Source organism: Phodopus roborovskii, unplaced genomic scaffold (assembly GCF_943737965.1).
Source record: "Phodopus roborovskii unplaced genomic scaffold, PHOROB, whole genome shotgun sequence".
NCBI classification, from domain to species: domain Eukaryota; kingdom Metazoa; phylum Chordata; class Mammalia; order Rodentia; family Cricetidae; genus Phodopus; species Phodopus roborovskii.
The window spans coordinates 11,665,951-11,682,331 of record NW_026126448.1 but is presented as its reverse complement, the minus strand read 5'-3'; the positions used below and the strand labels follow the sequence as shown (position 1 = coordinate 11,682,331).

Sequence of the window (16,381 nt, the reverse complement as noted above, 5' to 3'; positions counted from 1 at the left end):
GATTTAAAAAAAAAAAAAGAGCTCTGCTTTTTATCATCTGAATAACAGGGTGTGTGGGCGGGGCCATCTAGGTCTCAGGCTGGGTTGCTATGATGTGCTCTGCACATGCCACATTCTCTCCAGTGGCTGCTGAGAGCTGACTGACAGCCAGAGCCAAGCCAGGGAGCTGGAGGAATAACCTAGGGGAGAGGGGGCATTGCCAGACCTGGGGCTATGGGTTCAGAGACTCCAGACATCCAGGAAGTAGAAGTTTCCAGAACTAAACATCTTTATTGCTTGTCTGTGACACCCTGCGGTGGGATGAGAATGTTGGGGGCACCAGAAAGACTTGGGATTAGAAACAGGAGACTTGAATACTCAGTTGGGTGTCGGGGGAAGGGTCACCTGCCCAGTGTCCTGAGGCAAGGAACCCAAGATCAACCAGGATAGATGCTCAAAGGGTTCAGCCATTTCTGCCATATTTCCACGGGGTCAACAGACTGCTTTGCAGTTCAGGTACCTGCAACGCAGAAATGTGTTTCCCGTAGTGCAGCCCTGAGTGAATGTGGCTAGGAGCTGCCAAACTGCAGGCTGCAGTAAGACCCTAATATCCAGGAACCTCTATCACATCTCCCCACCCCCTGCATGACTCTTCTACCCTTCCTGAACGATGCACTCCACAGGGATGCCTTCAGACGGGTCTAACATGGCAGCAAGATGAAAATGCCTGCTTCCACTAAGGAGAGAAGGAAGTCTATCTCTTCTTGACTTATGCACTAAAGCTTTCTAGGCCACTCAGGTAGCCTCTGCCCTCTGCCCTGCTTTTCTGAAATGACCCTTTTGCGCCCATGGTTTTGTAAACTCTACTCTTGTGCCCTTATTACAGCTCTGAGGACCATGGTTCCATCGAAGGCTGGGACGGGGGAGGGGGGAGGCTTTCTGAGACAACCTTGAAAGTATTTCATATTCAGCATGGCCCCAGCACCAGTGAATAAAAATCTTGGTTTGACAGGCATTAACCAGGGCATTCCCAGATGGCATGGTGGGTGGTCCTCAGGGGAACTGTGGAAGCAGGTGCCCACTGGAGGGGACAGAAGTGTTTCCACACTTTGTGTACAGATAGGGCAACCCTAAATGTCAGTTCAGTGTCTGGTGTACCGCTGGTCATTTATTCCCATTAGAGAGGCGAGCTGCCTGAGGCGGGGCTGGCCTCTGAGCAGAGCCAGCTGTGTGAAATGTGGGTGAGCAGGCTCTCAGGCCCTCGACCCACTGCATGACCTTGGAGAGCCCAGCTGCCTCTGCCTGTTCTCCCCCTCCTCTGAGTTATTTTTATCCAGCCTGACAGCCCTTGGCTGTGGCAGCAGTCTGGGCTCTAGGAGCCGGATGCAAACCAGGCAGCTCAGATGTCTGGCGCTGAATCCCAAGAGAAAGCCTCTTGGGGTGCCACCATCAGGGTCACAGGTCCTGCACACAGGGGACCCTGAGGGAAGGGCCGTAGTCCTGGAGGATGGTGCCCAGGAGAAGGGGAGTGGCGCTCTCTTGTTGATCTTCAGGCCTGGCTCCTGTCTGAGAGCTGGCGGTAGAACACCCTGCCACAGAGCTTCGCTACTGTGAGGAATCCTCCTGGCCTGGCTTGTCCAGCCTTCGTGGCTGGCCGTGTGTGCATCTGAAAACGGGATGATGGAAGCTATAGGCCTTAGCTGATTGGAGGACAGATGGACAGATCTGCCCTGTGCTTCACTGTTACGGGGCAGGCTGCAGACATCTCAATAGCTCCTGCTTCGTTTCTATCTCAGGAAGTGAAGGCAGACAGTGCGTTCCATCCTGTTGGCCTGGGGTGGCTGAATCCCACCAGTCCTCAGGACTGGGAGTCCCACCTCTTCATGTGAGCAGCCTACCCCTCCATGGAATCTTTAGGTTAAAGCTTCAACTCCAGGCCCAAGGTCCACGGTACTGGGTCCATAATACCGAGGTGGCCACAAGGCACCATACAACGCTTCTATGCCTGTGGGAGATGAGACTAAGGCTCTGAGCTCTGAAAAGGCCGCAGGGGAACCAGGCTGGCAGCAGGATTGTTGGTGAGGAGGGTGGGGGTGGGGTTCTGAGGGACAAGGAGAGATGTCTTTGTATAGAAGCCATTCCAGAAGAGGAGGCAGCATTTTCAGAGCTCATGAGGGAAAGTAAGAATGTTCCTCATTCCTAGGGGATGGTTTTGTGTGTGTGTGTGGGGGGGGGGTCAGCTCAGAAAGCCCCAATTTCAGTGATTTCAGACACCCAGGAGTGATAGAGTACTGCTCCTGCAGGCCTCCCAGTTGTCCCCAGAGGAGAAGGACTGGAGATGGGACCGGACACACTGTCATCAGATTTCCCAGCTCCAGGGGCAGTTGGAGAGGAAGATGGCATGTTGCGGACTACATGGTTGCTCCTGGCAGCCCTGCTACCGGGGGCTGTGGGGGGAGGGGCGGCTGGCCTCTCAGGAGGATGGGCTCTCTGGGTGGAAGTTGCCCCTCGGCTGGGCAACAAATTCCTCCGTGCTGGCAGGATGGTACCAGCCACTCTGTGGACCGGTGTGGACCGGAGGGCTGAGATGGGGTAAGTGGGAGAGGTGACACTGGGGAGGACAGGGCCAGGTACTCTTCCCAGAATAGCGAGCTGGCTGCTCAGGGAAGGCCACCCTGGACAGCTATGGAGGAAGGACCAGGGCCACACAGGGAAGGCCAGAGCACCAGTCGGTGTGGGTGAAGGCTCCATCTCAGCTGCATAGCTGTTGAGGTGGGAGAGAAGGCGAATCCGGACAGGGTCTGCATGGCTACTGGGTCCTTCCAGGACCCCCAAGTACCTGATGACCTCGGTGAGGCATTCCCGAAAGCCAATGCTCCGGAAGTCTACAGCCAGGGCTCGGGCATCAAAGAACCCTGTAAAGTTCCATGAGGGCACGTTAGGGAGAGAAGCACAGATACCCTGTGTGACCTGCTCCATTTATACAGCCTACAATGACCCTTGGACATGTCCCTTCACCTCTCTGAGCCCCAGTCTCTGACTTACAAAGCACTAGAAACGACCCTGCATCACAGAATGTATTTTCTTCACACTTCATGATGAATGTAAAGAAAATCTTGTGGCCTACAAAATTTCTCTAAGCAGATGCCTGTGAAAAGAGCGAACTCAGAAGATGCAGGCTAACCCTGCCTACTGAACGGAGAGTAGGGAATGAGGGCAGCGATTAGGGTAGAAGGCCACTTGGAGAAGGCATGATTGTGTAGCAGCGAAGCCTTTATAAGCCACCAGAGCTGGGTTTGGGGCATGAATCTGCCACTTAAGCTGGCCACCTGGACATGGATGAGCATCCCTAAGCCTCAGTTTCCTTAGCCTGGAAATGGAGAGGCAACTGATGCAGTGCCACTGCTGTAGTATTTGCTGCTGCATGAGTAGAGGCTGAAACAAAATGGTACTCGGATCCTCTCCATAAGTGGACCCACCTACACCACCGGCCCAGCTGCTGCTGCATCTGATTCACCCTCCAGTTCAGAACACAGTTTGGGATGTACTGGCCCCAGGCAGCTGCCATCAGGCAAGGGCTCATTCTTGGCCTGATGGCTTTGATGGTCAGACCAGGTAGACTTCCCGCACAGCACTGACATCCCTACTGCCTCTACATACTTGTTTTTTCAACTCCCTTCTGGGTAAAGAAAGAGCAGCCAACACTGGCTCCTGACTGTGGCAGCAGATGTCTTGTCTCTGGTTCATGGCTGGGGACCCTCGGAGGGACAGGGCAGTTCAGCAGGGGACTGCTGGGTCTGGGCAATCTGGGGTGAGACTTGGCTGTTGCTGTTGATGGCGCACATGTCCCCTCACCTCTCTGCATTTGCTAACACACACACACACACACACACACACACACACACACACAGAGAGAGAGAGAGAGAGAGAGAGAGAGAGAGAGAGAGAGAGAGAGAGAGTGAGTTTGTTTTTCAAGACAGGATTTCTCTGTGTGGCTCTGGCTGTCTTAGAACTTACTCTGTAGACCAGGCTATAGCACGAGTTCTCTTTGGTCTTAATAATAAAAACCCAGAGTCAGCTATCAGGAGGTAAAATCTGAAATATCAGAGAAGCAGAGTGGCCAGCCACTAGAACTCTTATCTCTAGCAATGCTCAGACCAAAGGGGGTAGGGGGGGCCCTGTCCTCAGACTGACTGCTTCAGACAGCTGCCTCAGACTGCCATGAACTCCTGTCTCCTCCCACTTTATATTCCTCTCTCCTCCCAGCCATGTCACTCCTGCCTCCACCTCCCTAGTGCTGAGATTAAAGGTGTGGGATCCCAAGTGCTGGGGTCACCTTTGTGTGAGCTCTGTTTCTCTTTTAGATTGGATCAATTTCGTATAGCTCAGGGTGGACTTGAACTAACAGCTCCATCTGCCTCTGTCTCCCAAGTGCTAGGATTAAAGTTGGGTATCACCACTGCCTGGCCTCTATGGCTAACTAGTGTGGTTAGCTCTGCACTCTGATCTTCAGGCAGGCTTTATTTGTTAGATCACAAACAAAATAACACTACACCAGGCTGGCCTAGAACTCAAGAGTGCTGGGGTTAAAGGTATGTATTACCACTGGCCAGCTGAAACAGTTATTTCTTTATATACTTTGAGACCTGATCCAATGTAGTCCAGGCTGGCCTTCAACTCATTATGTAGCTGAACTTCTGATCTTCTTATCGCCACACTCCAAGTGCTAGGATTGCAGGCCTGTGCCGCCACACCTGGTTAGCACAATGCTAGGGGTTGAACCCAAGGCTTTGTGGGTACTAGGCAAGCACTCTACCAACTGAGTGACAGCCTCAGCCTCTTTTAGTTAATTAGTAATTTTTACATAACCATTCAGGTAGTCCAGACTGGCCTGGAACTCACTGTGTCGCCTACAACGGTCTTGAACTCCTGCTCCTCCAACCTCCATTTCCAGAGAGCTGTGGTGTGTGTGCACACCACCATGCCTGGCTATGTTGTTCTTTTTAAGCAAAGTCTGCTGAGTTCTTATCACACAACTCTCTCCAGTATCCAATTTAATCCTTATAAACACTCTTTTACCATACCCACTCAGGGGCAGAGAGGATAAAAACCATTTTCTTAAGTCACAAGGTTTGGAAGCAGCAGAACCAGAATTCAAATGAGAAGCCTCAACTCCCAACCACTCTCTGACCTCTCCATTGGCCTGAACCAGAGTGGTGAGGATAGCCTACCCCACCCCCTCCTTCCTGGTTCTTGTGAGAATGATGTGAGATAAGTGGAAACATTTTAAAGTGCTGCCCACATGCTAATCACTACTTTCCTTTTAATAGGATAACCATGAATATAATTTGAAGCATCTCCGCACTGGATGCCACCATCAGGAATGCGTTCCTTTGGCAGACCTTTCAAAAGGAGCCCCCACATTAGAATTATCTGGTAGGTCTGCAACTTGCAAATTCCTACAGTCTAATCCAGACTGGCTCTTTCGGAGAGACCCTGCAATGCTGCCTGCCCCCAGGTGCCACTGCTGAGTAGCATGGCTTTGGACCACTTAAAATGTCACTGGTCTCTTCCAGAGTTGAAAGCTGTTCTTGAGCTTTACATCTTTGTAGCTGAGGTCTGTGGGGTGTGAAGGCTTCCCAGTGGTGAAATCACCAAACACACCTAGGAGCTTCGAAACAAGATTCCCATTCACCTGGGAATCTTTTAAAAGTCATAGCTGCTCCAGGATTTTAATGGAAGGCGCTAGCAAAACGATGGAATGACTTGCCTCTTCCTAGAATCTGACACCAGCTGTGCGTGTGACTCATTTTCCAGTGCTGTCCACCAGGACACATCAACAGTGCAGAAACTTAGGCCAGCGGGTAGAGACACCAACAGGATGTCTGTGGCTAAAGATCTCAGGTAATTTCCTCCCAGGGTTCAGGTTAGTTGAAGACTGGGAGTCTAGTGGAAATTTGCTTATCCAAGCTACCTGCTACCCAGGTTTGCTGGCGAGTCTTCTGGAAGCCCAGTCCACAGAACAATCCTCTAAGAGGAGTCGAATGGAAGAAAGGGTTCTGACAAATGGAGACATAGGTAGTAGTGTCTTCTACAAAAGAAGAGAGTGCAGTGGCTCCTGCCTGCAATCTCAGAACTCTATAGGCTGAGGCAGGGTGACTTGTGAATTTGAGGGCAGCTGGGGTTACAGAATGAGACCCTTTTCTCAGAACAAACACCAAAATAGAAGGAAACTAAAGAAGAGAGGGGAGCTTTGCAAATGGAGGCTGGGCTCTAATTCAGTCCTCCCACAGGAGGGCAATGACAACCTACTATGGCCACCAGTTTGAGCTTAATCCCCAGGCAGTGTGTCAAAGTATTTGTAGTGTGAGTAACTCCCAAGGGAGTAGAGCATCTGTACCTGTGCCACCAGAGGCATGGAGCATCTTCAAGTGATCCACTGTCATCTGCAAGACCTCGGCCTTTTCCAGCTTGGAGGAGCCCTGTGGGTAGGGAAGGCAGAGGGTGAAGGCTACAAATGGCTGCTGTTGCTCACTGCCCTCTTGTCCCCATCAGCATTCACTGCCTGGGCTTCCACCCTTGTCCTCCACCCTGGCCACTGGGACAGCCACTTTGTCCAAGCTCTCCAAGTCTGAAAGGTGCTCACACCCCAGTCTACCTGTCCACATCATTGCTGGGGCTCCATCCTAAAATCCCTCTCCACCTCGACCGCCTTGATTGAATCCTCTTCAGTCTCCACCCACTTTGCCTCCTAGGTGCCTCTCTCCTAAAATGCCCTCAGTGAATGTCGGCCCGCCTCTCTCCCAGAGGACTCCTCTATTTCCGTGGCCCCATTGCCATCACCAGACTCCTGCTAACCCTGGGGACCCAACTCCAGCATCTCCAAGTCCTAGCCCATCATCTGAGCCCAAAGTGCTTGCTCTTCCTCTGTTCTCTCTTGGGAAATGTTTCCTAAGCCTCTGGGGGACCTTGGCTCTCATGGGAAACCAGAGGATGAGACTCTCCATGTCAGTCCCTTAAATATAGACACCAAGCCTAGTCCATTGCTGGCTCTGAGAAGGTTTTAATGAACGTTTGTATTTACTGGCCTAAGGGAAGGCAGATGACATGTGACCTGAGCCTTGAGCATAGGGTAAGGATCTTTGAGGCAGTCTGATTCAACCATTTGTCTTTCCACTGCAGTCGCCATCCCTGATGCTCAAAACAGGTGCTCGCTCTCCGAGTTGCCGGTTTTACTTTCAAAGAGCTCTAGAAATGTCAGGGGACATGTGATACAGCCAGATGCTCTTGCTGCTCAGATATTTATTAGCCATGTAATTTAGGGGATAGATACAACATGACATGTGCAGAATAACCCCTGCCTCTCAGGATCACTTTTAGGATTTCATTCAAAGGGGCACATCAGGTATAAAGCCACTATACCCAAGACACCTTGCTAAGTATAATCCTCTATTCCTCTTGTGCCCTTGGCCAGTGACAACTATGCAGACTTGTGTGTGTATGCACATGTGTGTAGCATATGCACACCTTGTACATGTGCATGTATGTGTGGTACCCATGAGTACACGTGGAGGTCAGGAGATAACAAACATAGAGTACCATCCTTTATTGCTCTCCATCTTATTTTTTCTTAGATTTTTATTGTTTCTATGTAGTGTGTGTATCTGTATGAATGTATGTTTATGTTTGCACAAGTGCCTACAAAGGCTAGAAGACATCATCAAATCTCCCAGAGTTGGGGTTATATGAAGTTGTGAGCTGCAGGCTGGTATGAACTCTATTCCCTGGAGAGCAGCATGTGCTTTTAACTGCTGGATCACCTCTCCAGCCTTACATTTTAAAAATTACGTGTGTGTGTGTGTGTGTGTGTGTGTGTGTGTGTGTGTGTGTAAGTCAGAGGCCAGCTTGCTGGAGTCATAGCTCTCCTTCCACAATGTGAGACCCAGACTGAACTCAAGTTCTCACTGTCCCAGCTCCTAGAAGCTGCCTGTCTCTGCCTCGCAATGCTGGTGCTATAGATGTGCATAGCTGTGTCTGGATTTTACATGTCTGCTGTGGATTTAACTCAGATCTTCAACAAGCACTCATACCCTCTAAATCATCTTCCCAGACTCCAGTGACAGCTATTTATAAATGGTCATAGCTCTGCTAGCAGTAGGAGACACCATGGGAACCACACCCTGCCTTCTACCCAATCAGCAATGTCATAGACCTGTTTCTCAAAGGCCGTGGGCACCAAGCGTCGCAATTCGGAAAGGCTGCTGTTGATGCGGTCTCGGCGCCGTTTCTCTATGATCTGAAAAATGATGACAAGAAGTTCCCTGGAGGCATTTCATCACACTTTCCAGTGTGCCCTGATGGACACTGACTCATATTTTCCCTCAAGATATTTTTTTTCTGGGTGGTAAATCTATTCTTTATTTATGGAGGGCGAGAATGAGAGTTCAGAATGACAATAATTTGCTTAATGTCACACAGTAAAAGCACAGAGCTGGGACTAGTACTCCGGCCTTTTGTCCTGGTCTGTAGGGATGACAGTCACCTTAGGTAAAGCAGGGCACTGCCTCTCAGAATGGAGACAACTGGCCTCAGCAATGGTATAGACCTGGGGACCTGCTGGGCCAGAGTTAACCCTCCAGTTTCTGGATCATGAGAACACCTGAAGAATTCTGGGTCTTGCTTTTTCCAGCTGCAGAGGCCCTTCACCCACACTATCTCCATCTTCTCTACAACTCTGTCAACAGAATTCTCATGGCTGTGTAGAAATTATAATTCATCACTTTTGTTTGTTTTTTTTTTTTTCAGACAGGGTTTCTTTGTAACAGTCCTGGCTGTCCTGAAACTCACTCTGTAGACCAGGCTGGCCTTGTACTCACAGAGATCTGCCTGCCTCTGCCTCCTGAGTGCTGGGATTAAAGGTGTATGCCACCATTGCCTAGCTAATCCATCACTTTTTAGAGACAGAATATGAGGTAGAGAAAAATGATTTGCCTAAGTCTTCTGGTGAGTGAGTAAATAAATGACTGGCTCCTGCCAGATCCCAGAGAGCTCCTCTTTGCACCTTCCTGCTTAACACAAAGAGGAAAAGAATGTTCTGGGTTCAGAGGAAAGAGAGTAGAGGGGAGACAATAATAAAAGTATTAATGGCCTACTGTCAGGTGCCCATCAGAGTTCATGGGGACACACTCAATCTTCAGAACAGCCCTTTGGTGACTGGGGATGTAGCTAGGTTGGTGGCGTGCTTGCCTCTAGCATGTGTGAACCCTGAACTAAATCCTCAGTATTGCAACAACCAGATGTGGTGGTGCATGTCTATAATCCCAACATTTGGGAGGTCGAGAGAGCAAGAATAGGAGTTCAAGAGCATCCTCAATTGCATAGTGTATTTGAAAAACAAACCACAAATCAGTCTTTTGAGGTAGGTGCTAGCTACCTGTCACTCAAAGGAGGAAACAAGACATTGAAGGAGAGGTGTCATGCCCAGCCACAGGATCGCAATTGGCAGAGCTTGGGTTTGAAACTGTCCAATCAGTTGGGATGATGGACACAGCCTTCTTGGATTCAGTGCATACTCTGACTGGGTTCCTCAAAAGCTGTTTCTCACTCACCCCTCTGCGCTTCTTCCGGGCTTGCATCTGCGAAGGGCTGGGGGTGGTCAGTGGTCTGGCCATCTGGCTGCAGAGGAAGAGAAAGGCTAGTTTCTCAGAGCTGAGGGATCATCTCCCTGGCCTAGGCTGACCTGGGAGGCCCAGCTGGCAGCAGGCCGGGACAGGGGTGCATTGGGGTGGGATGGGGCTCCCAGGTGGCCATAGTCCCCAAACCAAGAAGGGGCATAGGGCATGCAGAGGGATGGCCTACTCTCCCTTCTTTCTTCTTGGAGACCCATTTCTCTGGGGCCAAGTTCTCTGTGCTCTCCTAGCTTCCTTCGAGTCACCCTCCTGCGGACGCGCGGGTAGCTCGCAGAGCCCTTGCCCCTGCGGGCGGCCGACCGTCAGGGAACCGTGAACCAAGATGCTCCCTCTTGGGTCCTGCAATCCGATCCCGGGGGCGGGCTGACTGAGGGCGCGGGCCAGCGGCGGCCGGGCCAGGCAGGGAGGGTTGGATTTCAGAGTTAGCCGCTGGGAAGGAGCGTGGAAAGAGCAGATGCCGCCGCTTCCCACGGGCCCGAGCGCCACCGCCCGCCCTCCGCCCGGCCTGCAGCTGCCGCCTCCTCCCACGCGGCGCGGCCGGGGGCGAGGCGGAGGCGGCATCTGGGTCACAGGCTCCTCTTGCACACTCCGGGACAGTGCTCTGGCCTCCCAGAAAGCACAGGTCCAGGTATCCTCTCCCTGCTTGTCCATGCCTGTGTTTTTCTCTGAAGCCCAGGCTGGAAGCCAGATGTTTGCTCCAACCCGAATAGTTGTATTACAAAAACTCAGGAGAGGGGTTTCCTGCCCAGATTTTGACCAACGTAATCACTCCTCTGGATGGCTTTTTGCTTCAGCTATCCTCTCAGAAGGCAGAAGTTTACTAGAGAGCACCAAGTTTACTAGATAGCACCCTACTGATGCTACGCTCCACAGCTTTGGGCAAGGTGCTGCCCCTGCCACTTCGGAACGCCAACACACTCAACAGAAGCCCATGAGCTTGCCCAGCACCTGGTTTTTGTCTACCTAGGGTCTCTATCTCAGCAGAGGTCACCCCCAGGTTCTAGTTCTCTAGCACTTTCTTTGATCCCGCCTTCGTCTTCACCTTATGTGGTCAAAGCCCTCTTACACCGTCCCTGGATAGTTTCATGCCTCTTTTCTTGGTCTCCATGGCCCGCTATGTCTCTCACCCGCAGGCTCACAAGAAGAGCCTTTCCTCAGGTCTTACTGCATATTTTTTCCCCTGCCACAACTAGTAGAGCGAACATTTAAATACAGACTTGATCTTGCCCCTCTTAGTCTCCCCTTAAAAGCTTCTCAATGCTTTTAAGACCCCAAAGCATCCTCCTTTGGCTGGTCCAACTGGATCCTGTCACCTCTTAGATTCAATTGTCACTAGCTCTGCAAGCTCCAATCTGAATGCACTAACTCTCCTTCATTTGCCTATGTGTCCTATATTTAGAAGTCTCTGGTTCAGTCCATCTTCTCACCTCCTCATCACAGCCTAACAACTTCAACCTACCTTCAGGCTGCCACTCAATTCCTTTAGGAGCCCCTTCCCCCTTTAAAGTCCTAGTCTGCTGCATGTCCCCTGCTGTTTAATTTTCCACACTCCACTCCTGCATCCACACATTTAGCCTGTCTTACTCTTGCACAATCATTTGATTAGCAACCATCTCTCCAACAGACAGGTCCATGAGGCTACAAGCTCACTCACTGTTACAGTTCGGGTCCTCAACAAGAATAGGACACAGCAGGTCTCACAGTGGGATTCTTACTTCCACACTTATCTTAGTGTCACAGAGAATGTAAATATGGACACCATAGAAATCTACCTTCTGGGCTTTTGTGGACCAGGACATATGCACCTCACCAGGAGGGTCTCAGCCTATGGGACTCTCCTGGTGGCATCTGAGGCTGGGTCATTCTCTGTACCTCACAGAAAGGCAGCTTTAGGAGAGATCAGATAGCACATGGCTTCAGGCTTGTTCCAGCCACATCTGGGAAAAAATGTATCTCTCACCCTCACATCTGGACAAACAGAGCTGCTAAGAGGCCTGTGAAAGCTTCTGGGAGGCCCGGCCCTGTGAGCCAGGGCCTGAGATCTGTAGGGCAGTTTGTTTACAAAGCTTCTGGTTCACTGGGGACAAGCTCTCAGAGCCAAGGTACATAAGAAATGCAGCCTTTGTTTCCCTGGCAGGATAAAGCCTCTCTCTGGGTATTGGGTTAGCCTTGAGCACGTCACTGCCTCACAGACCGATCCCTCCTCAGGGACCTTCTGTCAGAGGTTGACAGGGCAGCACCCAGCTTCAGGGCCAAGTGTACTGTCCCACCTTTCCCCAGTCAATTCCCCTTGCCACCTGATCTGCCCCTTCTTTCGAATTTCCCAGCCAAATCTCACCTTACAGTTTGCTTGGCACTAATGCCAAGCATCTCTCTCCTCTGGGTTTTATAAAAGTCCATTTTCCAGATGAGGATGCTGAGCCTCGGGGAGCCAAAGTGGCTTGGCCAGCCCACACAGCTGCTAAGGAGCAGAGCAACATGGGAACCGATCTTCTGGCTCCCAATTCAGCATTGTTTTCCTTCTTAAGTCTGACTTCCTGTCTGTCTGACTAGCCCTCCAATCCCCTTACCCTTCCGGCTCTTAGCCAGCGTTCACCACAGCCTGGGCTCTGGCCCGACAGTGGAAAGAGTGCTGAGAGCCTCTCTTCTGAGAGTCTAGCAGATCTTCATGGACCCAGAGAGGAGAGGCCAGTATCTCCATGGACTTCTTACAGGCCCTAGACAGGGTTCCAGGGCAGTCCCTTCAGGTGCTGTAGCTTTCTAAGTGGTCGAGCTGCCAGTCCTGAACACCAGTCCCGACTCCTCCTGGGCACTCCCCTGTGTGGGTCGTTTGGAGTCATCACTCCACTCATTTTATATCAAGCAAAGGCAGCATTCCAATCAGTGCTCTAAAGGATGGACAGTCACACAGAACTAAGACTATTTGTGAAATGAGAACACTCACAGAGAGAAAGGGCCTTTGACCAGCCACACAGCAATAAGAGGGAAATCCAGGGTCGGAGTTACATTGTGTGTGTGTGTGTGTGTGTGTGTGTGCATGTGTGTGTTGCCTGCATGTATGTCTGTGCAAGAATGCACCAGGTGCCCAGGAATGTGGGTTGCAGGTAGTTGTTAGCCGCCAACACGGTGCTGAGAGTCAAACCTTAACCCACTGAGCCGTCTCTCCAGCCCCACATCTACTGGCTTTTAATCCAGTACTCTTGCCAGTGCATCCCAAATGCCCATCTTCCCACCATGTCTCTCTTGTGGCCTGCACTTTCACTTCTAGGCAGCAGTGCATAGCCATTTGTCTCACACACTGGGGAAAACAACCATTTTTGGGGAAGGGATGCGACAGATACAGAGGTGAGAATGCCCCGTAATGCAGTCTGTGAATTTCTAGTTTTTCCATTACACTTTGCTGCCTTGTGAATGTGACACCCTCCCTGCAATGGGACAACATTCATTAGAAATTACCTGTGCCAAAGCAAGAAACTGGGTGCTATATGTAGATACAACCTCATCCAAGCCTCACCTTCAGAGGCAGATGTTTACACACTCATTTTGTAAAAAGAGAAAAGAAAGAAAGAAGGAAAGAAAATGTCAGTTCAGGAAAGAGGTAAAGTCATTTACACAAGGAAATGGCGGGGAGGGTCAAACTCAGGTCTCTCTGACTTCAAAGACGACCGTGTGCCTTAAATCATAGAGGAACAGCCTGGAGACCCTGACTTCGAGTCTGACATGTGGGAGGCGCTCATGAAGTATTTGAAGATGGGTAGGGGAGAGGCTGGATTCTGTGTGGATCCAGATTGTCTTAGGGGGCCAAGTTCAGACAAGAGCTCTGTGGGTGATTCCCACGGATGGAGCAGGTTGCTGCCACCAGGCAGATGTCCTTGGTGACATCAGAACACACCCTGCCCCTTTGGTCTCAAGTCTCTGAATGTGAGGGATGTGTGTACTGCCTCTGACCCCCAGAGTCTGGCTGCCCCAGCTCTGTGGCCCCTGCCACTGTTTATCTGGTTTTCTTTGTATGTGAAGCTCTTCTTCCCTGAGAGTTCCCTGAGGGCAGAGGCTGAGCAGGCTACATCTGGGCTCTGATGCCCGGCCCAGGGTCTAGGCCACAGCAGGCATCGTTCAGTGGTCTCTGAATTGAAGCATTTATGTCTGCTGGGGGGAGGGCCCTTTGGAAAGTGCTACAAAGAGGCATCTTATAAGTCAGTCTGCCAGATGTCCAGCTGCCTTTCCTCCATGGAAGAGTCTGGTCTTTTGGAACAGTCTCTAACAATTAGCTCTGGCTAAAATGACAAAAAGATACAGAGGGGGAAAAAAGCTGCAGTGACCTTTTACACCTTAGCCACAGTGCTGCCACCATCAGGAAGCCATTCTCATCATCCCTGGCTGTGAGTGCCCTCTCCCCACTTGAGGGCCCTCAAAGCTGACACTGGACTCTTCCATCCAATCCAGACCTCTGTAACTCTTGGCAGTCACTGCCCAGGCTGTATACTCATGAAGGATAGAAGCTGGCTCGGACCCATTTTAGCTCTCTGGCATCAACTCTGTATGTACGCTGGTCCTTGAAGACCCAATGGCACCAAGTTTGAGATCTTTTTTCATCCCCATGAGGTTCTGGTTCCCTCCCTATCAGCAGACACTGGCTTTGAGACTTATTTCTTCTTCTTCTTCTTCTTCTTCTTCTTCTTCTTCTTCTTCTTCTTCTTCTTCTTCTTCTCCTTCTCCTTCTCCTTCTCCTTCTCCTTCTCCTCCTTCTCCTTCTCCTTCTGCTTCTCCTCATCCTCCTCCTTCTTTTTATTTTGTTTTGTTCTGTAGGTTCTGGGTTTCTCTGTATTGCTTTGGAGCTTGTCCTGCAACTAGTTCTGTAGACCAGGCTGGCCTCAAACTCACAGAGATCTACTGGCCTATGCCTCCTGAGTGCTGGACTAAAGGCGTGTGCCACCAGCGCTGGCTTGAGAATTATTTCTATAAATAGCAGTTTCTGCCAAGTAATTTTAAAGGGTCTACATAAGAACTATATTACACGTCCCCACCCCTAACATGCGAGATGAGAGAGAGAGAGAGATCTATTGCTATTAGCCCCTCTCATTTGGTTATTTGTTTTTTTGAGATAGGGTCTCACTAGCTCAAAAATGTAGCTCTACTGCTCATAAAGATCTCATAAAGCCCCCCCCCAAGTGCTAGGATTAAAGGCAGGTGTCCTCATGGCTGGCCACAGCCTCTTTCAAACATGCTATGTATGTGTGTGCTATGTGTATCACAGCTGAGTATGGTGGTCAGAGGCAAAGCTTAGAAGTTCAAGACAGATGATCTACTTCAGTTCCTCTTTCTATCCTTTCCACTCTTATCCTTTTCCCAATGTGGAAACAGACTCAGGCAGGGAAACCAAAGGCTCAGAACTGCCTGGCCATAGGCACCAGGGTCTGGATCCAATCCCTAGCACTGAATAAAGGAAAAGGAGGAGGAGGAGGGAGAGGAGGAGAGGAAAGAAGAAAGGGAGAGAACGGCAGGCTGTACGGTGACTTGGTGGCAGATGTGGGCTAGGTGGCAAGGGCTTGAAGACTCTTTCAGGGTGTGAACCTGACATCAAGCATCCACCTTGAGCTGCTGCTAAGGCCTTGGCATACATTCTTCCTCTTGACTTTTACTAACACTATGGAGCTGGCTTTGTTATTTATTCCCATTTTACAGATCAGAACACTGAAGCTTATGGAGTCCCAGGGTTGGGAACCATTCAAGTTCAGTTTGTTCCACAGGTTAAAAGTGAGACTATTTAACAAAAGTGGAACAACACTGGCAGTTTGGGCGGTTTGGTGGAAGGGGCACTGAGATTGGAGTCTAGGCTCTTCCAAATTGGCTTTTTTTCCCCAGTACCTAAACCCAATTCCAGCGTTCATTGTACTCAAAAGGAAAAACATCCCCCCATCCTTTTGTGTCCCATGTGAAAACTGCTCCCAAAGCACGGTAAAATCGGGGAAGTACAGATGTCTTCACAGTAAATAGATTAGGGGCATGGGAATGTGGAACCTTTGTCTTTGAAGGTTTCCTAAGATCTGCCGGAACTTTCCAGGGGCGTCCCTGGGAATAGCCAAATGGCATAATATGCCCTCTCCCAGCCCAACTCTCCTTCCATCCTAGCGTCCTGAACCCTAGCTGCCCCGGAGTACCCAACAATCTGCCTCACTGCTATGGACACACTGGAGACACTGCACACACACCGGCACCCTGGCTGACACCTGTGTGCTGCTGTGCACACCCTCGACAGCCTCAGCCCCACCCTGTCTTACCTGAGATCGCTCTCCCGACCCACGTCAATGGGTCCATCGGACTCGCCATCGGAGCCACTGGGCGCCCTGGGCCGCTTCATGGCTAGAGCTGGCTGCGGGGTCTCACTCCTGCGATCCATGGAGTTGGTTGTTGGGTCCCGCCTCGGCCCCGCCCCGGCTCGGGAGCCGACGCCGCCCTTTCCCAGGGCCCTTTCCTGCACAGCAGCCCGGGGCGCCCAGGCGCCCCCTCGCCCCCGCGGTGACGCGCCACCGAACCGTGGGAAGGCCCCGGGCGGTCACCGCCCCCATCGGCCACTGGGAGGTCCGGCTCCGCTCCACCGGCGCTGCCTGGGCTGGCGCGCTGGGTGGCCTTGGGCAGGTGCCCTGGGAGGCCCCATGGGGAAGCCCAGACTCTGGATCTGTCCCTAGTTATGTGCGACAGGCTTCGCTATGCAG

At 51.1% G+C, this 16,381-nt stretch overlaps 1 protein-coding gene across 2 annotated transcripts; it reads right to left on the bottom strand.

Annotated features, from left to right (window-relative positions):
- Positions 1–250: 250 nt before the first annotated feature.
- Positions 251–16,080, bottom strand: Heyl (hes related family bHLH transcription factor with YRPW motif like). Of its 2 annotated transcripts, none has more exons than XM_051188716.1 (5): positions 15,947–16,080; positions 9,588–9,654; positions 8,192–8,275; positions 6,380–6,461; positions 251–2,894 (listed from the first exon to the last, which is right to left on the bottom strand). In XM_051188716.1, the coding sequence occupies exons 1-5, from the start codon at positions 16,063–16,065 to the stop codon at positions 2,221–2,223; spliced, it is 1,026 nt and encodes a 341-aa protein (XP_051044673.1). In that variant the 5' UTR covers positions 16,066–16,080; the 3' UTR covers positions 251–2,220. The 2 variants fall into 2 exon arrangements, with proteins under 2 accessions (XP_051044673.1, XP_051044674.1); XM_051188717.1 differs by lacking the exon at positions 15,947–16,080 and adding an exon at positions 12,007–12,222.
- Positions 16,081–16,381: the final 301 nt, after the last annotated feature.